Raw genomic sequence first — 26,894 nt, 5'->3', positions numbered from 1 at the left:
AAGGCACCTAAAGACTCTCAGACCATTGGAAACAAGATTCTCTGATGAAACCAAGATTGAATTATTTGGCCTGAATGCCAAGCATCACGTTGAGTGAAAACCTGGCACCATCCCTACGGTGAAGCATGTTGGTGTTAGCATCATGCTGTCTGGATTTGTCAGCAGCAGGGACTGGGAGACTAGTCAGGATCGAGGGAAAAGTTGTATTTATTTATTTTATTTCACCTTTATTTAACCAGGTAGGCCAGTTGAGAACAAGTTCTCGTTGACAACTGCGACCTGGCCAAGATAAAGCAAAGCAGTGCCACACAAACATCACAGAGTTACACATGGGATAAACAAATGTACAGTCAATAACACAATAGAAAAATATATATGCAGTGTGTGCAAATGTAGTAGGATTAGGGAGGTAAGGAAATAAATAGGCCATAGTGGCAAAATAATTACAATTTAGCGATTAACACTGGAGTGATAAAGTACAGAGAGATCCTTGATGAAGACCTGCTACAGAGTGCTCAGGAAGTCAGACTGGTGCCACAGTTCACCTTCCAACAGGACAACGACTCTAAGCACACAGCAAAGACAACGCAGGAGTGGCTTCGGGACAAGTCTCTGGGCCACTCTGTCCTTCAGTGGCCCAGCCAAAGCCAGGACTTGAACCCGATTGAACATCTCCGGAGAGACCTGAAAATAGCTGTGCAGCGACGCTACCCATCCAACCAGACAGAGCTTGAGAGGATCTGCAGAGAAGAATGGTAGAAACTCCCCAAATGCAGGTGTGAGAAGCTTGTAGCGTCATACCCAAGAAGACTCTAGGCTGTAATCGCTGCCAAAGGTGCTCCAACAAAGTACTGAGTAAAGGGTATGAATACTTAAATGTGATATTTATTTATTTTAATACATTTGCTACAATTTCTAAAAACCTGATTTTGCTTTCTCATTAAGGGATGAACAATGTAATCCTTTTCTAGAATAAGGCTGTAACGTAACAAAATGTAAAAAAGAAAGGGGTCTGACTATTTTTACGACTGCACTATATTGTCGAGATGCTCTCAGGTGGCAACATAGTGCTCTTACTTGGTCTTGACCCGTTTTGTTTTTGACATCAAGTTCATTGCCGCTCTTGATACCTAAAAATACAGATAAACCCAAGGGTTAATACACTCTGCGGTCTTGCCTCTGTTGTCCTGTGCCACTCCAAGTGAATCATTGTGAAACGCAAAACACAGTTGTTTGACAGCCTCTTTCCTTTCTACGCATTATGTCATCCCATATGAACATGTGGTATCATGGAGTAGATCTATCCAAGCTGAGGGCATCACAAGTATATTTTGATTGAATGTCATATTTCCCACACCCAGATGAGGTCATGTGGTCAGTTCCAGTAGAAGGAAGGAGGTTTGTTATTTTTTCAGTCTGTATTTACCCTTGAGATGGTGGTCTTATTTCAGAGAATCAGCACGTTGGTTAATATGATTCACATTGATGTGGCTTACTAATGTAAAGTAGCCCTCATTACCTCACACTAACTTGTCTCAGATAATCAACGTGAATAGAAATCACACCGAACAAATACAAGCTGACCGACCAAATATCCCACCAACAGAGTTTACATAATGATGCAATTATTTTTTTTCTTATTGGTATCAGATCAAAAAAGGATCAAAAAGCTGTCATTCTTATAGGCCGAGTTATTGTCCTTATGCACACAGTATATACTGCATTGCATTTGAACTATTTGTGAGAAGTCAACAAAGTCACCTTCAAGCTACTGACATAAAAAGAGACTATAATGTATACTATGGAAGGAATACTATAGTATACATAAAGTAGTAAAAAAAGAGTAGTGTATATATACTATAGTAATTATTGTAGTGTTTTTGCAGACTGTAGTATTAAAGGCAGTGTTTTTAGGGACGGTATTATACTGTAGTATTTACTATAGTGTTTTTGTGGACTGTAGCAAGGTATACTATAGCATTTACTAGTGATGTTACGTGTGATACCAAAACTCTGAGGCATTGCTGACTTCGAAGCTGTGTGCCAATGCGTGTCACAGTATGAGAAGAACGTCATCAATGACGTCAGAAGCTTCGTTTGATCCAACAACGTAGTGTAATGCAATGAACCTGGAACACAGAGTGTATGTGACTGCTCCAGAACAACATTTTGGTGACACGGGTAGAAAACATTTCTGTTGCGTTGGGTTTGTCATGTATATACAGTAGTCAATATTTCCTGTGTTGCATCTTCAAGAAGCATGCATACAAAGAGCGTGTCATTTTCAATTCATGTGATTCATGCTACAGCTAAATTCCTATTTAAATATCACTGATATGAGAAAACACAGGATCACACAATCCCGACTGTTTTATCACCTCAACTACAGATATGAATTATTAAAACAGGAATGTTGTGTGTGTCAAATACATGGCCGCCACCTTGTGGGGAGCTGTGGATAGTACAGTGAAGCTACAACAGTGAGGCAATATTCCACAGGCCACAATCAACTCTATGCGAAGGAGATGTCGCGCTGCATGAGGCAAATGGTGGTCACACCAGATACGGACTGTTTTTTATTTTTTAATGTATCTGTGACCAACATATGCATATGTGTATTCCCAGTCATGTGAAATCCATAGATTAGGGCCTAATTAATTTATATCAATCGACTGATTTCCTTATATAAACTGTAACTTAGTAAGATCTTTGAAATCGTTGCGTTTATGTTTTTGTTTAGTGAAAATATACAGTGGATCTCCACCCTATGAGGTTAGACATTTACATTTGAGTCATATTTAGCAGGCACTCTTTTCCAGAACAATTAGGGTTAAGTGCCTTTTTTAAACGCACATCAACAGATGTTTTACCTAGTCGGCTCAGGAATTCAAACCAGCAACATTTTGGTTACTGGCAAAACACTATTAACAGCTTGCTTTCAGTTTTCCTCTTTCCACTCTGAACACAACCAGGCAGTCCTGACAAAATTGCTTGCTTGAGAAATTGCTCTTTGCAAAGAAGCTATTTTTGCTTATTGTTTTCAATTAAAATGGTAAAAAAAAATCACAATAAGGCACTTAATTGTTACCCAGAAATGATTTGATATTGAGACTTTAACAAACTGCTGCATTGGACCTTTAAGTGAATTCCTCCTCTTATGGTAGAACACTAATGATTTATTTGTAATGAGATATTCAGCGGGATAGACAATACAAGTGCTCCCACCTTTGTTCCAATGTTCCGATGAAGTAGTTGAAAGTAGGGATCTTTGACTAAAAAAATTCAAGGGTTGCTGGTTCAAGTCCCCCTCAGGTTGTCCCTCCTCAATCACTGCTCTAACAGACTGCTGAAATCATATGTTGAATTAGTTATTGACATTGCAATGAGTTGATATGCGAACTTTTATTTTGAACGTTTCCTCATTACCATTCCAAAGCAACGTTATCGTTTGTTTTTTATCACGTGCATGTTCTTACTTAGCTATCTACACATTTCTCTTTCGGGATGAGGTGGGATCTATTAGAAGCTAGTAGGGGTATTTATTTATATTTTCTCAGAAGTACTGAGTTAGGTAGCAGGATTTAGAAATGTGGAGCTAATGTTGTAAACCGTCATTGACCACACACTCCAGCACAGTAGGTGGCAGAATGCAACTTTAACGTTTGCGGACCGCCATTACATCATAGAAGAACAAGAACAATAAGAAGATTTACCTTTGTTTTAATATTTTTTCAGTGCCATACCATGGCGTCGATTGAGGCTTGGTTTATGGACGATTCTGACGAAGATCATAGGATGCCACATAAACTAAACCCAAACGAACCCGTGTCTTTGAAGGAGTTAGAAAATATTGGGGTTTTCTACTGGAAGGTAGTTAGCTAACTAGCGAGCAAGGCGGGATAACAACTTGGTAACTTCAGCTATCAAGAAAAAGTTGTCAACGTTTAGCTGGTTACGTTATCTACTTCGTTATTTACTGTCATACACGTCGGTGAATGCAATTGTACACAAATAAATGTGACTGGCTAAATTGGATTGCATAACAGTAGCGTCTGAGTCGCCAGCCTTGTCTCATAGACTAGACGTAACATAGTAAACGTTATTCCCGGGACGTCAAATTAGTATATTTTACGTTTGGTATAGTTACATAAAACGGGTTACTTAGGCCAAAATGAAAATAAGGTGTATGGGTATTCTTATAACGCGAACATCTAGCAATCCAAAGGTTGCGTGTTCGAATCTCATCACCGACAGCTTTAGCATTTTAGCTAATTTGCAACTACTTAGCATGTAAGCTAACTTTAACCATTTAACCTAACTCGTAACCTAGCTAATGTTAGCCACAAAAAAATATATTTTTTTTATGGGACTAGAGACAGCCTAGATTTTATGAGACTAGAGACTGACTGGTTGATTCTGTACTGTCCATGTCTTCCAGTTAGATGCTGATATTTATGAAACAGACCCTGTGCTGGAAAAGATCCGTAAAGACAGAGGCTACTCCTACTCCGACATCATCACTATCGACAAGGACAAACTACCTAACTACGAGGACAAGGTAATGCCTGCGTACAGTGACAAGAACACATTTGAGGGTGCACGGAGTCAAATTCCAATTGTTTCACTTGTTATTTTGTACGCCAATATTATACTTATAATGATACTTTATAAAAGCACATTAAGTGTCCTGCCATTTGTGTACTCTTGTCCCAAGCTGAAGATGTTTTTTGAGGAGCACCTTCACCTGGATGATGAGATCCGCTACATCCTGGATGGCAGGGCCTACTTTGATGTGAGGGACAGAGAGGACCGCTGGATCCGCATCGCCATGACCAAGGGAGACCTGATCACTCTGCCTGCAGGCATCTACCACAGATTCACTCTGACTGAGACCGTATGGCTCCATTTGTCATTTGGCTGTTTACAACACCTACAGTAAAACTGTCCAACATGGAGGGCATTCGATTATCTGGCCCGGGTTGCCCTGGTAGAAGGCGAAAAGCAATTGCATTCGTTTTGGAACCAGGCTTCCTCCCAGGTGTGAGCCAGGTGCCCCGCTCGTGGCCGATGGTTAAGTGACGTAGGTTAAGTACGTGGAGTAATGAGTAGGTATGTGTTTTCACATGCAGAAGTGATTACTTTTGATAAAAAATGCTATATCTACCTTCCTAATGAAAACTTGAACCTATATTTGATGGGAAAACAAATATGTATGTTTCTGAATGAAGCACCATGCTGCCTTGTTGACAAGACTAAGCGGTGCAGATTACTGTTCCAATTGAGAAGGGCCCTGATCCCTCATCACTTATGCTTTTTCACGTCACGGGCCACAGACCGGTACTCAGCATAATCGAATCCACCTAGTGTTCCAAACAGGACATTATTTGTCTTTTTACCTAAACATGTAAACACTATCTGATTAGAATTTATAGCGTGCAGTGCAGTGCACTGGAATGACATTCACTCTCATGGGATGGGTGGCTCCCTCACTGCTTTTTCCTGTTGATATCACTGGCCATACAGTGCCTTCTGAAAGCATTCATACCCCCTTGACTTATGTTTTTGTTACTGCTTGAATTCCAAATTGATTAAATCTTATTTTTCCTTACCCATCTACACACAATACCCCATAATGACAAATTGAAAACATGTTTTAAGAAATATTTGCACATTTCTTAAATAAAGTACAAAAATATCTTATTTACATAAGTATTCAATAAATGTTAGAATCACCTTTGGCAACAATTACACCTGTGAGTCTTTCTGGGTAAGTCTAAGAGCTTTACACACCTGGATTGGACAATATTTGTACATTATTCTTAAAAAATGATTCAAGCTCTGCCAAGTTAGCAGGAACATTCAATGTCGTCTTGGTAAGCAACTACAGTGTTGATTTGGCCTTAGGTTATTGTCCTGCTGAAAGGTGAGTTTTGTCTCCCAGTGTCTTTTGGAAAGCAGACTCAACCAGGTTTGCCACTAGGATTTTGCCTGTACTTAGCTCTATTCCATTTCTTTGTATCCTAAAAAACTCCCTAGTCCTTGTCCATGACGAGCATACCCATAACATGATCCAGCCACCACCATGTTTGAAAATATGAAGTGGTACTTAGTAATGTTGGATTTGCCCTAAACATAACTTTGTCCTGAATACAAAGCATTAATTTCTTTGCCACATTTTTAGTTGTTTTTCTTTAGTGCCTTATTGCAAACAAATATTTGTATTCCTTACAGGCTTCCTTCCTCCTTTTCACTCTGTCATTTAGGTTAGTATTGTGGAGTAACTACAATGTTGTTGATACATCCTCAGTTCTCTTACCACAGCCATTAAGCTCTGTAACTGTTTTAAAGTCACCATTGTCTTTAAGTCATGATGAAATCCTTGAGCGGTTTCCTTCCTCTCCGGCAACTGAGTTAGGAAGGACGCCTGTATCTTTGTGGTGACTTGGTGTATTGATACACCATCCAAAGTATAATAACTTCACCATGCTCAAAGGGATATTTAATGTCTGCTTTTTTACATGTATTTTTTTACCCATCTACCAATAGGTGCCCTTTGCGAGGCATTGGAACACCTCCCTGGTCTTGTGGTTGAATCTGTTTGAAATTCCCTGCTTGACTGAGGGACCTTACAATGATCTGTATGTGTGGAGTACAGAGATGAGGTAGTCATTGGAAAATCATGTAAAACACTATTGCACATTGAGTCCATGCAACTTCTGACTTATGCACATTTTTACTGCTGAACTTTATTTAGGCTTGCCATAAAAGGGGTTGAATACTTAGACTCAAGCTTTTTGTTGAATTATTTTGTAAATTATAGAAACAATGGAATTTACATTATGGGGTATTGTGTGTAGGCCTGTGACAATATCTGGAAAAAGTTGAGGGGTGTGTATAATTTCTGAAGGCATTGTAGCACCGGTGCACCGCGGCTCAGCTTAATCGAACTCCCTCAATGTTATCAGTCAGGTCATGTGGTTAGGAAAGGATATGCACACACTGCCAGCAGTTGACCTATATGAATATGAGAATGTCTAGGTCTAGAGCCATACTGCATGTCCAAGTCAAAAGTAAGATTTTTACATTTCAAGTAAAATGTTGATTGTTTTTCCTCATGCATTTTACAGAACTACACTCAAGCCATGAGACTGTTCGTGGGGGAGCCTGTATGGAAGGCCTACAATCGTCCAGCAGATGAGTTTGATATTCGCCAGAAGTATGTGAGCGCTCTCCAATGTGCTTAAGACTGAGCAACGGGTGTTACTGAATGGATGCAGTGTCCATAGAATTACACGATTTCTATGACCAACCAATCTTCTAGGAACCAATTTAGTGGAGTTGGATAATCAAAGGCTTTTGTATTATCAGGTATTTCAACTCATGCAGTGCCTACATTGTAAGCAATTATACTAATTAAAACACCACTTTCTATGATTTTGTCTGTTGTATTGCACCACTCAAGGTCACATTCTATTTTTGTAACACTACATCAGTGAGAATCAAGTCTAGTGAGCTGTTTGTTACCTACGGTGAGCTAAAATGCCAGTAAGCTATCACATTAAAAAAAATCACTCTTCAATCATTTAGTTGTCTTAACTTTTCATTCTTCCAAAGTAATTGATTGTCACAAGTCTGGTCTCAATCAATAACCATTGTAAAAGGTCTACACCATGTTCAGTTTATTTGGATAAACAAGATTCCTTTTCTCACATCCAGAGCAATACAGTACACTTCAACAAAATCAGGTAAACACCACAACATGTAAACAAACAGTTATACTTAAGAGATCATTAGGATAATTAAATAAGTGATTTAAGTAATTTAACACTTTCCATTAATATATTTTCCCTACGAATAATAATATGTACAGTTGAATTATTCCATATCTATTTTACATTCCTTTTGTGGAGAGGGGTGGATCCTGAGCCAAGTCAATCATTGACCCTCAAATTCAAAAAGTTACAGAAGACCCTTTAAGTGTGGTTGATTTTACAGGACAAAATAACATGATTTACTCAGGTCTTAATCACACAGGAATACAAAATGTCTGCCTTGTCTAAAAACACTACTGCATGTATTCACATAGATATCCTATCAGCATTCACTTGTGAGTTACACAATCATCATCATTTCCATCACTACTAGTATAATATGGGGAGTGGATTTGCCTGCGCTGTGAGGACAGTTGTGTGCCTGCTCTGGAGTTCAGGCAGGGTAATGCCCATGTTGTTTAGTGGAGTGTAATGACACTCAAGCCTAGGTCACACTCCTGATGGCCCCCTGTTCCTGCAAATGTTTTGCTCTAATCTTGTGACCTACAAGGGTCCCATACCTCCCTGGTTCCCTCTACACCAGTTTGAGGCACTGTGTGTTGAAGCTGTCTCCCTCTCGGCAGGCCACTGACTCCAGCAGGGCCTGTTTCTTCTGGGTGGAGCGGGACGACTCCAGCTCGTACATGGTGGTCAGGTTGAAAAGGACGCTCTCGTGGAGGTACAGGGCCGGGTCCTGTTGCACCAGGCCCTCCAGCTGTCTCAGCGACTCCTTCAGACGGCCCAGGTACAACAGGCACACTGCTGCATTGTTATTCGCCTGTAGGGGAGAGGAGAGAGAGGTTGTTGGCCCACAGGGAGAAGAGAGGCCAGAAAGGTCTCAGAAGTGAAAGCAGTGGTATTACTCTACTACTGTAATATTGTAGGATACAGTATACTGCACACTGTAGTATCACTCGATCATGTGTAGTACTTACTATATAATTTTGTAGAATACTATACACGGTGGTAACCCTCGACCGTGAAGTGCTTACTATAGAATTTTGCAGTATACTGTAGAATACTATACTTCACACTAGTATAGTTTGATAATGTAGTGCTTACTTTAGAATGTAGTATACTGGATAATACTATGTAATACTATAGTATTATCTGCAAAAAAAAACTGTAGTAAATAGATGGGTTAGTTGACGACGTCATGTTACCGATGCACACTCTTCAAATGGATCAGAAGTCCGTGAGTAGTTGTGATTCTGGATTGCCAGACAGCTACCAACAATGACAAGAAACTGCCATGTAGGGAATCTTAAGTGACTCGTTTCAACAAATTCCACAAATTAACAAGGCACACCTCTTAATTTAAATGCATTCCAGGTGACTACCTCGTGAAGTAGGTTGAGAGAATGCAAAGGGTGGCTACTTTGAAGAATCTCATAAAATATTTTGATTTGTTTAACACTTTTTTGGTTACTACATGAATCCATATGTGTTATTTCATAGTTTTGTCTTCACTATTCTACAATGTAGAAAATAAAGAAAAACCCTTGCATGAGTTGTGTCCAAACTTTTGACCGGTACTATACATGTTATGCAACATTTGCTCTTAGTATTTGCCCAGTAGGTTTCCTCAAGGAGAAAGCCCCCACTTTTATGTCAAAGATAAAACAAATAGTAAATACAGTATATGCTATAGATTTTACTACAGACATGTACATAAACACTGCAATGAATACTAGTGTACTTCCGCAAAAACACTACAGTGAATAAATATAGTAATACTACAGTATATTTTCATATGGGTATGTCGACAGGGGAGAGAACGCAGAAAGGAGTTTTTTGCCTGCAGGGAGAGGAAAGAGCAATATACGACAACTATACGTGATTAAGACTTAACACATTTTATATAGGATACATCGGAAGTTTTACTTTCCTAGAAGACTGTAAATAAATGAATGCAGGTGCGTAAAGAGAGGAGAGGGGACAAAGGCTTGAGGAGAGTAGGAAAATAATAATTATTCATCTACAGAGAAGGAGAGGAGAGAGTCATTTGCCTGAGGAAGAAAGGAGAAGAGCTCTGCACAGAGGAGAGGGAAGAAAAGCGTTATTTGTCTAGGGAGAAGATAATGTTGCCTTAGGGGGAGAGAGAGGGAGGCTGTTTTCTTGCTTGAGGGGAAATATCATGAAGTCGATGGGGTGAGATCTGCCTCACTCAACTACTCAACTACAGTGCACTCATTTATTTACAGTCTTCTAGGAAAGTGAAACTTCCGATGTATCCTATATAAAATGTTAAGTCTTAATCACGTATAGTTGTCGTAGATTGCGTGATCACCTACCACAGGATTTTTGGGGTCGATCTTTAGGACCTCTGCGAACGAGGAGTGTGCCTCTGAGTAGTTGTTCTGACTGAGGTAGATGAAGGCCCTGAACCACACAACACACACAGGTCAGCTGGGTTACTACAGAGACCTATCACATTACAATGTCACTTCAGTGATTCTGTGTGAAGATGTGTCAGTCGGCCAACTGACAGGAATTAACAGCTAATGTGAATCAACACAGTGTGAATGGCACCATTTTGTCTCCTAGCATAGCATCACAAAGTGACCCCTGTGCCTGCTCACACCCTACAACTGTAAGGGAAGTCTGACAGAAGTACAGATAAATGAATCAGGAAATAGTTTCATTTATGACACACACTGATTCGTACCTGTTCATCAAAACGCATGTGTCTGTTGTTCCACTTCCCTTCTCCAGAGAGGCTTTCTCCACATCTAGGAAATACTTCTCGGCTGTTTTAATGTCTCCAATCTGGTCAAAAATAACAATTCAAACCAAAACGCATTATGTTGTGGAAAAAGTAGTTGAAATTGAAAGAGAAAAGGTGTGTGTGTTCACCTGCAGGAATATGCGTCCTATCCCACTCAGCAGCTGTACTTTCTGCTGAGGCTCGTACTGGACGATGGAGTGATATGTCTCTACAGCCAGAACATAGTCCTAGATAAAGAGAGAAGGAGACAGAAAGAGAGAGGGAGACAGACAGAATGAGAATTAATCAAGTGTATTGACCATTAGTAGGGCGAGGTGTCCCTGGTCACACCGTGCCCCAGCCATGGCTGTTCTCTACCACACATCACATCGCTCACATGCTGACTGAACTGCTGAGCATGGCTGCTATGTATCTGGGGATGGGAGAGAGGTCAGTGAGTTGGTGCAGTTTGTGTGTGTTTACATTCATGCTACCACCAGCAGATGGCGCTGTGTCTCTTTCAATGGTCCTGTGTACAGAACGACTCCCCACTTTCTCTCTGTCCCTCTTTCTCCATCTCCCACTGACAAAGAATCCAATCAGGGTGATCCTATGGGATATTACTGGGAAGCCTGTGGTCTGCCATCATACATCTACAGACCAACACAAACAACATTTTACACACAACTGTCACTAGGAAAGAACAAGCAACATTGTTGGAAAGCATTCTCTAGTAAAGTATAGAGCCCTCAAACTCGACTTTGAACCTCAACGCCAGTTCTACTGCATTTTTTCATTGTTCCCCTCTAATCAGGGACTGATTTAGACCTGGGACACCAGGTGGGTGCAGTTAATTATCAGGTAGAACAGAAACAGGAGGCTCCGGACCTCGTAGAGTAAGAGTTGAATAACCCTGGTATAGAGGGCCCTTAAACATGATGAATGCCGTCTTCATCGAAGGAACTTGTCTAATGTATTGTGGGTGTCAGGTGAACACTGTGTCACTCTGCATCTGCCAATTACATTACGACTCCAAGCCATGATAGTCAGATCATCCAGAATGGTGGTTCTGTTACATGATAGCTTTGTGTTTCACTGTTCCCTCATTTGGTCTAGACTCTGGGTGGACAGACAGTGTCTTGGTGCAGGATATGCTCAGGCTAGCGTCCGCCTGGCTGTTCCACTGTCAGCATGGGTCTCTAGACAGAGTTCTGGACAGAGGGGAAGGCAGAATGAAGAGGACCGAACCAGACAAACGGCATCTCTCCTTATATAATGAAACACACACACCCGACAAGACCTCTAACACGTTTACTCACTATGCACCAAAACAATGCTGTTAAACCAAATAAGCCTTTATTAGCCATTGTGTGTGTGTGTGTGTGTGTGTGTACGTGGCTTGCTAGTTGTTATCCATTCCTCCGCTAGCTTCCTGACAGCCATGGACGGGCATGTGTGTGAATATGTGACTGGGCAAGTACGTCAATGAATGTGTGTGTTACAGTTGGTGTGTGTGTGTGCGCATACACCCACAGGGCACTCTGGTAGCTTTGTGCTGCCGTTATAGTCCCTCCCCCACCCACACACGCGGAACACATACCTTCATCATGAGCAGACAGTTAGCCATGGCGTACATGACCCGACTCAGACGAGACTTCCACAGCTGAAGAGATGCTGCAACAAAGGAGGACACATTGGTTTCATTTCAGACCTGTTGATTTATTTACTGGGACAATTTTAGCATTGTGGGACCAATTGAATTGACATTTCACTGTACAAAAACAGAGTTGAATATAACACACAACAAGCACGAGAGAGCAAATTCAGCACCTCCTTCCCTTTCTCTCCCATCTCTCTATCCAACTACCCCCTCCCCTCATCACACTAGTATTCCCATCACCATCATCGTTTGTCTGAGAAGGGAGGGAAGACGCTGCAACTCCCTCTCCCACACACTAACTCTTTCTATCCTCAGGCTGATTGTATAGGCTGTCAGTGGGCTGGTTTGCGCTCAGCTGCAGCAAGATGTGTTCTCATATGCGTGAATGTGTATGGACTGGATTGTGTGTACAGTCATATTGTGTGTGTGTAGTGAACCTGTGTGTGTGTGTGTGTTCTGCTGACTGAGGCCATCACTCAGTGGGGGTCTATTGAGATGTGCTAGTCTTTGTTATTGAGTGCGTAGGAAGAGAAGCAGAGAGAGAGACTGACAAAGGAGTGAGGTGCAACTACCAGATCCCTCTGCATCTGAACAGTACGATTAACCAATTATTGAAAAGTTGGCCATGTCTTATGTATTGATTGCTTTCTCACGACTCAAAACCAACTGTCTCAATGGTCTATGCCCATTTAATAAGTTCCTTTAATATAAGACAAACAGCAAAATAGTGGCTTCACTGGGAGGAGGATGGCAGAGGTTGAATAACACTGGGTATAGAGTGTGGGTTTACGCCACTCTCTCAGATAGTGTGGGACAGGTAGTGTGGGACGAGACACTGTTCTGTACCGCACCTTGTCTGTTCTCCTGGGTGAGGTTGATCATGCTGCCGTCCTCAGCCAAGCCCTGCTCAAGGTTATCCAGGATCTATCAGGAGAGACAGCGTTTCATAAAAGGGGACACGTTGTAAACAAGGTAGTCATTATTTTTCAACCCATTACTGACTTTATTGGAAGAAAACAAAAGTGAGGGAGGACACGAGAGAAAGTTGGTGTGTGAACTCACGGTCTGACAGACGGTCCTCATGCTGTGTAGTCTGTCCAGAGACTCCTGTGGTTTCCCCAGGTACTGAGGCAGCTCTGCATGCAGCACCCGCATCGAGAACGGAACCATGGAGCCTGAAAGAACGAGAGAGAGAATCTTCACACATATGTCATTCACAAACTCCCACAGACGAAACGTACAGATGGCGTTGAGAAACGTGTGTTGCAAAGCAGGAAGCCTCCTCTCCCTTTATCCAACACTCTCTTCCTCCAGCTCTCTTCCTCTCACCTCCTGAGTAATGAAGGCCCTACCTAGAGGTGAGCAGTGAGTCATGTGCCTGAGCTTTGAGCCTTTGATCTCTGGCTCTTTGATAGCTACAGAGGAAGCACCGTCTCGGTCTGTCTGTCGCTGTCTGTGTAGAGATTCTCTGGTAATCAGCAGCACCCATGAAAACACCCACGACTCCTATCTACAGCTTTACAGTGACGTCACAGAGAGAACAGCCATGTTCTGGAGTAATAAGGGTCAGGGGTTAAACTTGTTTCACCCTGTTGACCTAAAGAAACATCGGACTTGTCGGCTTCGTGTAGAAAGAGTGAACTAAATGAAAGTACATCCCATAATTTAGTGAAACTATGACTTGTTTATGCAGATAGAAAATTAAACTATTCAAGTTTCCTTTAAAAAAACATTAAACTTTTCCCTCTCACTTTGTAAACAAATGAATAACCGATTCTGTTTTTTTTAAACAGTATATCCTGCTGGTTGTTTGAAAGGATATGCTTGGCGCTCGCTAATGTTCCTTCTAAGAGTTAGATCATGGATAATAGATATTGGATGGGGGCAGCAGACCTTCAGATGTCAATCTTTGATGCCAAGCAGGAAACTGTTGCCAGTATCTGTAGCCACCTAGGGCAGCACAAAGCATTTAATATTGAGGAATGGAAATTCAATCTGCTCTCCCCTTGGACTGCTGTGTGGTGTCGCTTCAAGCGTTCACCTCGGTTCTCTCGCTGTCTGTGTGTCCGCGGCCATGACTCTACAGCGATTGCCTCTACTATAGTAAACCCTAGGGCTGTAAAGACTAAAGCAATGGCACTACATCAGAGAGCTGCTCATGCAGAGTTAAAAGGGAAACTAAACAGTGGCTGTGAAATAAAGTGTTGTCTTTGGTTGTTAGCAGGGCTGGGGATTTCTATGGTTTGATCGGGGGGGGGGGGGGGGGGGGGTGTCAGAGCGTTTGGTTAGTATTTTAAGTGTAGATGGTGTGTACCTCTCCTCCCAGGGTATACGGTAGGATAGTATTCATAGTAGAGGTCAGGTTGGTCCAGGTTTCCAAACGGCTCCAGTTCCATCTCAGCGTTCTGGAACAGGCTCAGCTTGGTGAGCAGGGCCAGGCGAACAAACCACAGCTGCAACAACACACACTCCTGTCATCCTAGCCTGTCCCCACCCACCCACTCTGTGGGTGTGTGTGTCAGCCCACTCTTGTCATCCTGAGTCTAATTCATGCAGGCAGCTCCTGGCTTTCACCCCATCCTCTCCTCTACCACACACACACACACACACGTTAGTCTTACCTCTATTCCCCAGACACACTGTACCGACCCTTAGCTACATACGTGATCAGATACGTGACTTACACACATAAACCACTCTCACACATACAGGCATGTGCACCAGTATTGGCAAAGACAAACAAACATATACAGACAGACACACAGGTACCTGTAGTGAGTCAGTGTTGTGGCTGGAGGGCTGGCCAGCCTTACCGTAGCCCTGACCATGAGCTGTCAGCAGTCTGCCTGTCAGGTCCACCGCAGCACGCCAGTTCTTCGTGCTCTACAGGGACAGAAGAGCCGTTACAACAAAACCAACAGACAAGGTGAGAGGATAGGCACGCACGCACACACACACACACGGTGACCGCTAAATTGAACCAACCAGAGATGCCAACCATAGCATTGTCAAGTGAGTTTATGACTGGTGGTATTAGTGGTAAGGAGCCAGGGCAGCCAAAGACAGGGGACAGAGGGGCATAAGAGGGTGTGTGGAGTCGAGCCTCCCAATCAGTAAGGATGACAAGGTCAGCCCAGAGATTGGGTTTTCACTGCACGGCCATTCATCACAGCCAGCCAGCTAATTAGGCAGCAGAGGATTACACATGAAACAGAAGGGGTGGGGGGGGGGGGGGGGGTGAAAGGAGAATAGAAGAACAGAGAGGAGAGGAATGCAAGCTAGATCTGTTGAGTGAATAGAGGAGGGAGAGCTCAGTCACAACAGACAGCTTTCTTTCTATACTGGAGCACAGGTGGGGTTCCATCATGGGAGATTTCACTGGGTTATCATTAGTTAAACACACCCAAGTCCTAATTATGACTAAACCCCACCCATTTCTACAACTTCGACTTAAAATTGTATTTTAAACCTAACTGCAGCAACACTGAACCTTATGCCTACATTTTTGTAGCCAATTTTGACTTTGTGGCTGTGTTAATTTGTGATGACAATTTCACTGGGACAATGAAAGACATCCTTTCTCCCCCCTCTCACTCTTCCACACACACACACTCCCTCCCTCCCTCCCTCCCTCTCCCCCATGCCAGTGTCCCTGGTGCCTCTAAATCTTCATTAGGGGGTGAAATGAAGCTGAAAACGAGAGACATGGAGATGGCCAAAAGCAGCTGCAGCCACTGAGACAGAACCCACGGCAGTCCCCAGGGAGTTTGGGGAAAGTTACCTGAGTTTACAACCCTATACTGTACACGCATACACTCGCACGACCCTATATTGTACACGCATACACTCGCACGACCCTATACTGTACACAAATACACTCACACGACCCTATATTGTACACACATACACTCACACGACCCTATACTGTACATGCATACACTCGCACGACCCTATACTGTACACACATACACTCACACGGCCCTTATTAAATCAACCATATCACATAATGTAGTGGCACCAAGTCGCAAGTAGGCTTGAAAAAGAGCGCCACCTGTTGGCTCGGTGGGTGGTCTCCGAAAGGGGTGCCGGTTTAGTTTAGGCACAACTTTTCCATAGTCCTGGTAAGAGACTGATAACAACCAGCAGAATACAGGGATAGCCTACAATTCAAATGCTATTTCACACCTAATACAGGCACACACACACAACTTCACAGAGGAGGGAACTGTTGGTGATGCAACTGGAAAGCTCCAGAAGTGCTAACAGAGGAGCCTGTAAACAATGGGGTCCACACCTCTGTTCCCTGCACGTGGGGTAGGCAGAGTTGAGGGCAGGTAGGCTACTTGTTTCCGGAATTAGATGGCTGTGAGTTAGTGTTCAGGAGAGGGACAGTAAGGGTTTTCAACAAGGGGTCGTTCCATCTCAAAAAGCACAAGAAAGAGGATCAACACCCACCATCTAGATTGTTCCTAAATGTATTCTGTTGTTAGAAACAAAAGATTAGCATTCCTACAACTGATACTCATTGTTGGGGTGGGTTTGGTGTGGGATCTATGGGTGGCTTTTTACAATCTCATTGCTAGAACAAAAAGTTAGGTACAAATCATATGTGAGGTACTATATTCATTGGATATTATATGAATCCTATAAATTAAAATGGCTAATTTGGGTGCAATCAATTAGCTTAACTTCTAATGATCAAAATCAAATTATTTCCCAACAAAAAATAATGTTGCAGGAATGCTAATCTTCTGTTTCTAACGACAGAAATGATTTCAGAGCCATCAGAGATGGTGGGTGTCATGGCTTGCTGAAATGCCATGGAATGACCCACCAAGACCGATGTTAGTTAGTGCCATCATGCATACCCAAACACCCAACAGCATCAATAATACCAGGTGTGAGAAAGGTCTATTAGAAGAGGTGAGAGAGAGAACAGTAGATGAACATGACTAATACACTGAACAAAAAATATAAAAACGCAACACGCAACAATTTCAAAGATTTTTACCGAGTTACAGTTCATAGAAGGAAATCAGTTCATTGAAATAAATGCATTAGGCTCTAATCTATGGATTTCACATGACTGGAAATGAAGATATGCTCCCTAACAGGGATGTAAACAATTTTATTTTGTGCGTATGGAACATTTCTGGGATCTTTTATTTCAGCACATGACACATGGGACCAACACTTTACATGCTGTGTTAATATATTTTTTCAGTATAAATTTACCTCCGCTCATATTACTCTGCAATAAGAGCCAATCGGATCCTCCTAAATCAAGTGAGGATGCATTAAGACAGAGAAGTTGCTGATTATATTGAGTGATATTTAATGAGGAAATGCGGATGAACGCAGAATGTGTACAGAGCAGGGCCACAGTGCAGGCCTAAATGAAAACTCCTGTCTCTCACACTGGGGAAGGAAGTGGATTAGCCACAGTTTGCATGCATAGTGTTCACGCACAGCCACCGGGGAGGCAGGGGTATGAGCTTCCTTTCAGCTCATCCCTTTTTATTCACCTGATTTAAAAAATAAATTAAAAAAAAGGTTCAACAGAAGCCCTTGTGAGTACTACAGACGTGTGGCGTGCACTCACGCACGCACACAGCTGGGGGAGAGAGAACCAATAGAATTACAAGCCAGCTAGTGTCTGCTTGACTAGCCACAGTTCTGACGGGGCAACAGCGAGAGACTCCAGAGCCAGTAAAACCAATCAGGCCTTGGGCCCCCGCCAGGGAGCTCCATCCCCACCCCATAGGAGAAGAACAGAGAGACTTCACTACAGCCTACTACTTCAATAGAATACCACTGGATTCCCTACTCATACAAAACACACAGAAACAAACACGAGGCTGTGTTTGCAATTAGCAGCGTCACGGGTTTAAAAGGGGCGAGGATTCTTAAATTGTGTTGAAGATCACAAGTTTTAGAGATTTTCCTTTTGTGAAGTAGAAACTCCCTGAAGCGAAGCTCACTGCACACCCACTGCCAGGGTTCTCGTGAGACGCCAGCCTCCAGCCAAACACAGTAGAAAGGCTACTCGCCCTGTTCTTCCTAACAAACTAAGTTCCTGTGCCACTTCAATTTAGCCCCAGAATAGAGGGGAGAATAGAGGGGAGAGACAAAAGAAAGGTAGTATGCAAAACACACTAGCATCTCTAAGGCCTTGGTAGTGGCTAACTTGTCTTTGATGGTTTGGTGAAGGGCTGTAGGCTCTGTATCAGTGGCCCGAGTGCCAGTCCAGGGCTTTGCCTCCAGGCCAAGAGGATGGACTGACTGGCTGACTGTTCTAAAGACCACCATAGTTTCTGTTTGAAGGGATCCAGACATCTATAGCCCTGGGACAATTGAATAGATCACATGACTGATATGAAGGTATTTTGAAGTAACTAGTTTAGTAGGGATTGCTATAGCAACTCTGTATGACCCTGTAATGGCTGTCTCTGGGAGAGTTCTGAACAGCTTTCCTTTGGGTGACCGTGTTTGATGACGTTGTCCACAGATGGATTTAAAGGCCTCATTCTCCCTTTACAAAACTCAGTACCTAGCTGTAGCTACATTGCCACGCTCTGTGCTTATGCCCAGGACCAGTGCTGAAGAGCACTGACTGCCATAGCATAGGACAAACAGCTGACACAGCTAGTCCAGATCTCAATGTTGTAATGGGTTGAGGTAATGACAACTCTGCTGCACACCTCCAGGTAGCTACTGTATAATGCAGGTCATTGTGGTTACAGATGGGAGGGAGCGTCAAGGCCAAGGCTGACCCAGCCAAGGTGGGAGGAAGGTGGGGATGATGCTAATCATACCTCCCCTCCCCTTCCTCCACTGGACATATGGCCCCGGCACAGACGGGCCTGGCCTCAGGCCCAGACACCAGCACACTAGGGAGAGAGGGAGGTCATCAGCCCCAGAGGAAGAGAGGGATGGAGAGAAGGAAGGAGAGAGGTGGTTAATCAGAGTGACAGATTAACCAGCCCAGGGCCCTGCTGAGAGAGCGGGGACGCTGACCAGCCACAGGGAGAGCGAGGAGACAGGTCACCGGAGGGAGAGAGATGAGAGAAATATAAGCCCTAGGCCAATATGACTATGGGGAGAGGGGGACAGGTCACCAGAGGGGGGGAAGGAGAGGGGCCATGGGTAATGCTGAGCAAGAGGAGGCATTGGCCAGCTGACATTGGCCACAAGAGACAAGAGACGGGTCACAACACAAGCCTCAGAGGAAATGAGGAAGGGATGAGAGGGAGGGAAGAGAGAGAGAGAAAAAAATAAAGTCCCTGAGCCCTGCTGAGCAAGAGGGGAAATGCTGACGGGACGACTCAGGGGAGAGGACAGACGGGTCACTAGCTCTCAAAGGAAGGGTAGAGAGAGGGATGGGAGGGAGAGAGAGACATCCTGAGGGATAGAGGACAGTTAACCAAGCCGAGAGAAAGAGGATCTGGCTCTCCCTCTACAACACCAACATTCAACAGGGTTTGGGTCAGTCCTATTTCAAGTCAAAGTGTGGAGCTATGATATTTGGACTCAGTTACTGTATTTTCAGGTGGTGTTAATAATATTATCTGAGCTCGCCTATGAATAATGTTCTCTCAGTGGTGTATATCACCACTGTCTGTCTGTATCAGCGGGGGATGGGGAGAGAGCAAGAGAAAGAGAACGCAGCATCTGTTCTCAAAGCCTCGCTCTTCTCCACAGAGGCCATTTCCTCCTTTTCATCCCTCGCTTCCCCTCCCCTCATCTCTCTTCTTTCCCAGCCTAATAGCTCTCTTCCTCCCTTCCCTTCTCTCTCGTCCTTCCTCTCCTCTGTTCTTCCCTTCCATAATCTCTGTGCTCCTCCCTCCATCTGTGATAGCCAGCGTTTGTGTGTTCTCTCAGAGGGAGTGTGGTGGCAGTGGGTGCAGTCATACTCTGGCACTGCAGCATGAGTCACTGCCAGCTCCCAGCAGCCCCCAGAATCAGGAGGGAGTACCACACACACACACACACACACACACACAAGCCAGAGGGAAGACTCACACACATCTCTATACAGCCATAGGGCACATCTAATTAGTCACTACAACCCCAAGGTAAACATAGCTCTGTGTGAGCGCACACACACACACCAGGGTTTCTAATAGCCAATAAATAGAATTGGTGCAGGCCAATTGTCTGGGAGAAGAAGAAAAAAAAGTCCCATTGCAAGATGCTTTTTAGCCTATTCATTGATGGAAATACCAGTCGAATACCAGTCGACATAAATACATTTGACCGGTCATGCTTGTCGTCTATAGATTCATTTGCATAATTTTGTGAAATGACATTGGTGAGTGTGTATTTTTGTTCGTTGTTTATGATTCTTATTTATCACACGTTGAGCATATAGATACAGAGCGGGAAATCTGTCAAGACAGCACAAGAGCTGCTGCTGGATTGAACATGTGCTTTAAAGCCAAATCATTGCACAATTCTAAATGCAATTGCATTGCGTGGCCATGATTAAAAAGAGCTGCTATTTTTATTTCTCAACTGGAATTTGAAGCTCACTTCCCATTCACGTGCATAGGCAACGGTAGGCAAGCTAGTTATTGCATCTTTAGATCTCCAATTGTTCAAAATTTCTAACGGATATTCTCATATCTGTCATTTTCCCGCTTATTGCATTATGGAACAAACATTTGTGCGTAGCCTACTGCCGTGTGCACATCCTACTGCCGTGTGCACATCCTACTGCCGTGTGCACATCGCTGCGTTTATAATGTGAAGAAATAATATTTGGTCAACATTTTCAGGTAAATTCTGTTCTGTTGCATCAGCCTCATTGCTTTTTAATTTTTATGTACTGGTCGTATGAATTTGTGCTCTATCGTCCTGAAACTGTCCCAGAGTCGGTTTGGAGTAGTCTATTTATTTCTCGCACAGAACGACAAGCTGACCAAAAGAATAGGTCAACTTTTCTACTATGGGGGATAGTAAATTGACATAGGCTAGTGATTTTGCTGTTCATGACTCATCTTGTGGGCTGAGGGAAAGTACATGTGGACAGTTATTCTACCATCTTCAAAGTGAACATGGGAATTCAGTAAATTATGTTAAGAGGAATTACCATAATCTATAAATGAGTCTTTCTATAAACAAATGGGGCCAATGTGTGACATTGGGATAAACATTTCAAAATAGTTTCAAACAAAAATAAAGATTTTCACGCAGCTCCGAATGTGTGAAAGTGAATATATGAAAATTGGCCCATAACAACATAGCCCTCGGACCATATATATTTTATTAAGCATGGCTCATAGACAAATTCAAGGACTTTTTCAAGCACTTAATTGTTATTTTCAAGAATCTCAATGTTATACAATTGTAAAATGTGTATAATTATACATAGGGCATAATATAGAACCCTTCCCTCACAAGAAACATGCAAAAGTAGGCCATTAACACTAACACACACCATGCCAACATACACCAAGTGAATGAAGAAACAGACCACCCAAATGTCTCAAATTCGGTGCAATCAATCATAACTATTGGTCAGTGTCAGGTTGATAGGCTGGGCCGGCTGGAGCTGTGAGGGCCACAGTGGAGGAGCAAAACCCATTGACATTTCAACAGACCTGCCTCACTCACAATCTCTGTGTGGGTGTGTGTATATTCCTGGAGGACCGCAGCCCAGTGCCAGGTGGGTGTGTGAGCAGAAGGCTTTGAAATATGCAAACAGCTCCCATGCATTAGACATCAGCACAGCAGGAGAGAGAACTCGAAGCCTGGAGGATCTCTCTCTCTCTCCCTCCCTCCCTCCCTCTCCCTCTCTCTCTCTCTCTCCCTCCCTCCCTCCCTCCGCTACAGTGCATACGCTTTAAATACCAAGTGCAGGTCAGGGGCATTTGCTAAAACAGGGGAAGGGGAGGAAAGAGGAGAATGAGGTCATGGAGGAGGAGAGGTCACTATGCAGACTAATTGACATGCTTTATGGAGGGATAGGGGAGTCAGGTGAACCAGAGAAATTGTAGGCAATTTTATGGGGCTGTGCTATTAACAACCATTCAATGAGGGAGGTGAGGCATACTCTAGGTAGTCATCATAGAATGTCACAAGCGTATCTGCTACATACAAACAGCAATTTACGCTGTCTTCACTCACTGAATAAGTAGAAGTGCAAGCGCTTTCTGTGCATCCTAGTTCTTTCAAATGGAGGGGAACGCAAAGGCGAATTATTATATTTTTTTTTAAGTATGGGTAAACCAAGCTGCCATGAAAGTCGTTTCCAACAAGGCTGTTACATATAGATGTATAAAATACCTGTTCACACAAATACATTAACATGCACGCACAGTGACTCACAATGAGTTGTTTGAGGCCCAGGAAGGACTGTTCTACAGAGTTCGCTGTAAGGACCTGTCTCTTCATAGCCGCCTGCTCCCCCATTAAACGCACCATCAGATCCTTCACAGCATCACCCTGAAACGCACACACAGAACTGGTCATTGGTCACAATCAGTTAGGGCCAGGAGAAAATGACTAGATCTCAACATGTATGGAACCCCAGCTCTATGGGCAAATGGCAAGCTAACCCACCTGCAGGTTGTCAAACTTGAGTCCGGGCATGGTCAGTCTCTCCCTCTCCACAAACACCTGGCTGTAGTGCTGCGTTGCCATGGAGATCAGCACCTTCCTGGTCTCCTCAGAAGGCAGCCAGGCATCGTACCTCTTATCAGCCTCACTCATGTTCAGTGCCGTGGCAAACGGGTCATCTCCCCCCGAGAACACAGCCTGCAGCTGGGTGAAGGGCTGAGGAGGGGCTGTGGCCGGGGCTGGCTCTACTGGAGCCTGTTGAAGTGGCCTGGGGGTGGCTTCAGTCTGGGTAGGCCCAATGAAGGAGGTAGGGGTGAGGATGCCGGACTCCGTAAGCCCAGAGGTGGACAGAGAGGACCCAGAGGAAGCAGAGAGCTGGCGTTCGGGTGGGGCGGCTGACTTTGGGGACTCTGCGTTGGGGTTGCTGATAGAGATGAAGGAGGAAGTAGTGAAGGAGTCAAAGAAGTCAGTAGCCGGGTTGACATGGCCACTGTCAGAGAAAAACTTGCTGAGGCTGGGGCTGGGCTGGCAGACCAGGGGAGCCAGTTGACTGGGGGTAATCTCTGTGCTCCCCCCGGTGCCACTACTGAAGCTGGGAGATTTAATGAGGGTAGGCTGGAAGCCATCCGGCACCAGGGCCTGGGCTTTGGGCTGGCTTCCCTGGCTGAATATGGTGCACACAGGGATGGATTCATCCTTGGATGTGGTCTCTTTGCTGCTGGCTTCCAGGGCTGCTGCCTCAGGCTTGGGGCTGCCTGAGCTGGGGGTGCTGTCCTCTGGGGTTACAGCAGAGACAGAGACAGTGATAACGTCCTGGTCATCAGTGGTTAGCTTCTGTTTCACATTCTCCAATGGTTCCTCAGGACTAGAGGCTACTGGACTTGTCTGCATCATCGCTGCCTCTATCTTGATCTCAGTAGTGTCTTGTCCAATCAGATCATCCATTTTCTCCTCCACCTCCTCTTCCTCCACTAAGGTTTCTTTAACCACTGCTGCTGCTGGCTCCTCCTCCCTCTCCTCAAACTGCTCCAGCAGGTTGTCCATGGGAACCACATCATCCTCCTCACTGTTGTTGGGGGAGTCAGAGATCATGACACTCTCCATCATCTGGTCATTGAGCTTGTCCATCAGGCTCTCTGAGGGCGTGCTGTGGCTGTCCTCCTCGGGAGTGATGAAGGACTCGCCCCCCAGGTCGATGCTCTCCTCCTGGAAATGGACATCAGAGGAGGGAAGGAGGGATGGCTGAGGAGAGATAGGGGCTTCACTCAGGCTGGGTTTAACCTCCACTGCCCCTGTGATGTCAAGGGTGACTGGCCTCTGGGCAGGAGTCTCGTTGTTGTCCATGATTCTTTGCCCTGAGGAATAGCATAGCACGGGGAAATAAAGTAGATCCACATAAAAATATTACATGGATTTGTAAGTATGTGCGTTAAAGTATAGGTAATGCATTTGGTATTTCTTAAACTGGGCTATAGTAGAATATTGTTGTGGTTGTTGCGTGATGACGATAGGCTAACTGCTTGGCTAGCTAGCCAGCTATTTAAATAGCTTGTTAAGCTAAGTTAACAGTGCTTCAAATGGCGAAACGGGACATTAACTAGTTTCATAACAGTGTTAATACCAAACACTTGTTTACAGAAATCACATGTAGCGATGCTTCAGAATCTCCTGTCAAGCTGTAAACGAATACATGTTAACAAAAAAGGGAGCTTTACGTTACCTTTGCTTAGGAACGATGACAGTTACGGCAATAGTGCGCCTGCGTTAGTTTTCCAGGAAGGGAAATGTACGGTGTCCTAGAGGGTTGAAATTTCATACGCAACTGTCAAATGGGTATTCTTGAACATTTTACGCATTTTAAAACATAAATATCAGCTTTTCCAAACATATTTACGGGCATTTACTATACGGTACGTAAGTATTCATTTTTACGTTTGCGGAACTATAATAACGTCCAGTGAGGTGCAGCTTATTTGTGAAACCTCAAATTAAACGTTACGCTTTCTATCAATAATCATAAGCTTGCATCAGACGTGGGAAATGGAGGACGATGCACCTGTCATATACGGCCTCGAATTTCAGGTACAGTCAGTTACATGCATTTGCTTGATAACGTTAATGCTATGTCAGACAACCCCCTAGCTAAGAATTTAACCTCAGTGACAGCTGAGCTATATTCAATGTATGTCAACATTGTTGCTTTGCAATTATATCATTCATTTTTACAATGTGTCAATTGTATCTATCTTGTTGTTTTGCTTCTCCAGGCTCGTGCACTTACTTCCCAGACAGCTGAATCAGATGCCATTCGATTCCTTGTCGGCACCCAGTCCCTCAAATTTGACAATCAGGTGAGTCAACCTACTACACAGCTGTATATGGGCAATTCCATGGTAATGTTTTTTCACCTTAAAATGTTTGCCAAACAAAAAACAAAGTTCAACAAACCATACAACTCCATGCACCAGGACTACGTGTAAGAATGTATACAGAAATGTTTACAAAAACACATTTCCTGGAAGATCTGTGCAAACGCAAAATTTGGTCATGGATTTTCGGTCAAATTTACCTCCGATTGTTGTGACCAGTTTTTCCAAAAACTGTTAAACATCTGCTCCGAATTAATTAAGTTTCAAATATGTCTGCCGAAAAGAATTGGGTGTCAACTATGACATAACACCTTGAGTTTGAAATAATAGATTTTAGTTATTGAACTACAGAAAGTGACGTGTATTCACACCCGGTAACAGAATTGCGGTAACAGAACTGTGTACTACACAGAAATGCATAATTGTGGATATGAATGTCATTCTCTTCATGGTGATTTATCCTAAATAGGTACACAAAGGTTTAAATATGCAATATCCTCCTTTGCATATTTGAGTATTAATCTACACACTGGCAAACAAGACAAAATTTGGTTGGTCCAGACCTGACCAAATCTGAACCAGTCATAGATGTCTATGTTTCACAAGTTTGGACATCAAAGTACAGCTCAGTAGAGTACAGAAAAACACAGTACAGTAGAGTTCAGTACAGTACAACACATTAGTGTACTCAACTCTAGTGTGCTCAACTGTGTACTGGCCGTTCTGGAATGTACCAAAAATGAAAAACAATGTCTGTGGACATTAAAATTAAAGACAAGGCAGACTGACCAAATTTCTACTACTTTTCAACTTCGGTTGGTACTCAGTGGGTAAGGATACTGGTTAAGGAAAGGAGTCTCTCAGAAATCAAAGCCTTTGCTTTCTCATACCTTTTAAGACCTTTTCTGGTAGATGTTTTCTAAGACCTATTTTTCCATCTGTTTGATCAGAAATCAAAGCCTTTACATAGTCCTAATATTTAGGATAGAAAATGTAAAAAGAGGGGGCTCATTGTGTCAGTAAGAGCTAGGAGAGGTATAGTAACTGGAGAGAGCGAGAGGGAAGGGTTGTCCAGACTGTTTTCATTTTACATTTACGTAATTTAGTAGGCAATCTTATCCAGAGTCACTTACAGTAGTGAGTGCATACATTTATCCTTTTTTTGTACTGTTCCCCCGCGGGAATCGAAGCCACAACCCTGACATTGCAAACGCTATGCTTTACTAACTGAGATTTCTTTTTATCTCACTAAAGAGAAAGAAAACAGTTATGAGTTTAATATTACAGTATGCCAGTGGAAGGGAGAAATGTAGCAGGTGACCCAACTGTAGTTTGTGACTACTATGCTTTACCATTGCAGCCAATTCAATTGCAGTAATTCTGTTAGAGATTTTTCAGAAATTCTGCTACCAATTTGGTAACAGAATTTCAAGGTGCAATAACTTAATAAATCCTAAACCAAATGGATATCAATAAAAAAATATATATATAATTTGTAGGGCTACCTTTTACTTCTTACTCCTGTGAACTTTCATTATCCTCCCTCATGGGGGAGAGAAATTAGAACATATCTTAAAGGTATGTGTGTTTTCACTATCTATTTTTTATGGAAAAACCTAGAGCGGACTTGTTCCGTTCTCTGATCTAGTCCTGTGGCTGCCCGTCGCAGCACCTTAAGGCCTCTAGTATTCCCAATGGGGTATTCCTCTTCCACTCTAATTATATACTGTACCTCAGTGATTCCACCCAGGATTGGCCCACATGTTGTTGCAGGGTTTGGGACTCAG

At 43.3% G+C, this 26,894-nt stretch overlaps 3 protein-coding genes across 6 annotated transcripts in view; 2 read left to right on the top strand and 1 right to left on the bottom strand.

Moving 5' to 3' along the window:
• Positions 1-3,550: 3,550 nt before the first annotated feature.
• adi1 (acireductone dioxygenase 1) lies at positions 3,551-7,582 on the top strand. Its single transcript, XM_021584570.2, has 4 exons — positions 3,551-3,870; positions 4,439-4,558; positions 4,715-4,894; positions 7,128-7,582. Exons 1-4 carry the CDS (start codon positions 3,745-3,747, stop codon positions 7,242-7,244), a joined length of 543 nt encoding a protein of 180 aa, XP_021440245.1. The 5' UTR covers positions 3,551-3,744; the 3' UTR covers positions 7,245-7,582.
• Positions 7,583-7,655: 73 nt separating this feature from the next.
• Positions 7,656-25,149, bottom strand: LOC110505384 (trafficking protein particle complex subunit 12). The gene is made up of 13 exons (XM_021584566.2): positions 25,020-25,149; positions 24,459-24,534; positions 22,742-24,093; positions 22,508-22,624; positions 14,948-15,061; positions 14,493-14,631; positions 13,241-13,353; positions 13,030-13,102; positions 12,119-12,192; positions 10,668-10,766; positions 10,480-10,580; positions 10,106-10,193; positions 7,656-8,589 (listed from the first exon to the last, which is right to left on the bottom strand). Exons 3-13 carry the CDS (start codon positions 24,080-24,082, stop codon positions 8,347-8,349), a joined length of 2,502 nt encoding a protein of 833 aa, XP_021440241.2. The 5' UTR covers positions 24,083-24,093; positions 24,459-24,534; positions 25,020-25,149; the 3' UTR covers positions 7,656-8,346.
• eipr1 (EARP complex and GARP complex interacting protein 1) overlaps positions 24,524-26,894 on the top strand; it is an 82,853-nt gene continuing 80,482 nt past the window's right edge. The window contains exons 1-3 of one of the 4 annotated variants that reach the window (XM_036962853.1): positions 24,524-24,648; positions 24,760-24,820; positions 25,006-25,089. In XM_036962853.1, the coding sequence (XP_036818748.1) occupies positions 24,779-24,820; positions 25,006-25,089 (126 nt within the window). In that variant the 5' untranslated portion in view covers positions 24,524-24,648; positions 24,760-24,778. Of the gene's footprint in view, positions 24,821-25,005; positions 25,090-26,894 lie in introns of all 4 variants that reach the window. The other 3 variants (XM_036962854.1, XM_036962856.1, XM_036962855.1) reach the window with 3 other exon arrangements.

The sequence above is a fragment of the Oncorhynchus mykiss genome, chromosome 25, assembly GCF_013265735.2.
Source record: "Oncorhynchus mykiss isolate Arlee chromosome 25, USDA_OmykA_1.1, whole genome shotgun sequence".
Taxonomy (NCBI): Eukaryota; Metazoa; Chordata; class Actinopteri; order Salmoniformes; family Salmonidae; genus Oncorhynchus; species Oncorhynchus mykiss.
The sequence above is the reverse complement of the archived record's forward strand: the minus strand, read 5'-3'. Positions and strand labels throughout refer to the sequence as shown.

What these genes read in the sequence shown, in the direction of transcription:
- adi1 (XM_021584570.2), top strand. Translation starts at nt 3,745, where the DNA reads ATGGCGTCGATTGAGGCTTGGTTTATGGACGATTCTGACGAAGATCAT. An exon ending in TTGGGGTTTTCTACTGGAAG is followed by an intron (nt 3,871 to 4,438) that starts GTAGTTAGCTAA and finishes CATGTCTTCCAG; the next exon opens with TTAGATGCTGATATTTATGA. An exon ending in TACCTAACTACGAGGACAAG is followed by an intron (nt 4,559 to 4,714) that starts GTAATGCCTGCG and finishes TCTTGTCCCAAG; the next exon opens with CTGAAGATGTTTTTTGAGGA.
- LOC110505384 (XM_021584566.2), bottom strand. Translation starts at nt 24,082, where the DNA reads ATGGACAACAACGAGACTCCTGCCCAGAGGCCAGTCACCCTTGACATC. An exon ending in TCAAGTTTGACAACCTGCAG is followed by an intron (nt 22,625 to 22,741) that starts GTGGGTTAGCTT and finishes TGTGCGTTTCAG; the next exon opens with GGTGATGCTGTGAAGGATCT. An exon ending in TAGGACGCATATTCCTGCAG is followed by an intron (nt 10,581 to 10,667) that starts GTGAACACACAC and finishes ATTTTTGACCAG; the next exon opens with ATTGGAGACATTAAAACAGC.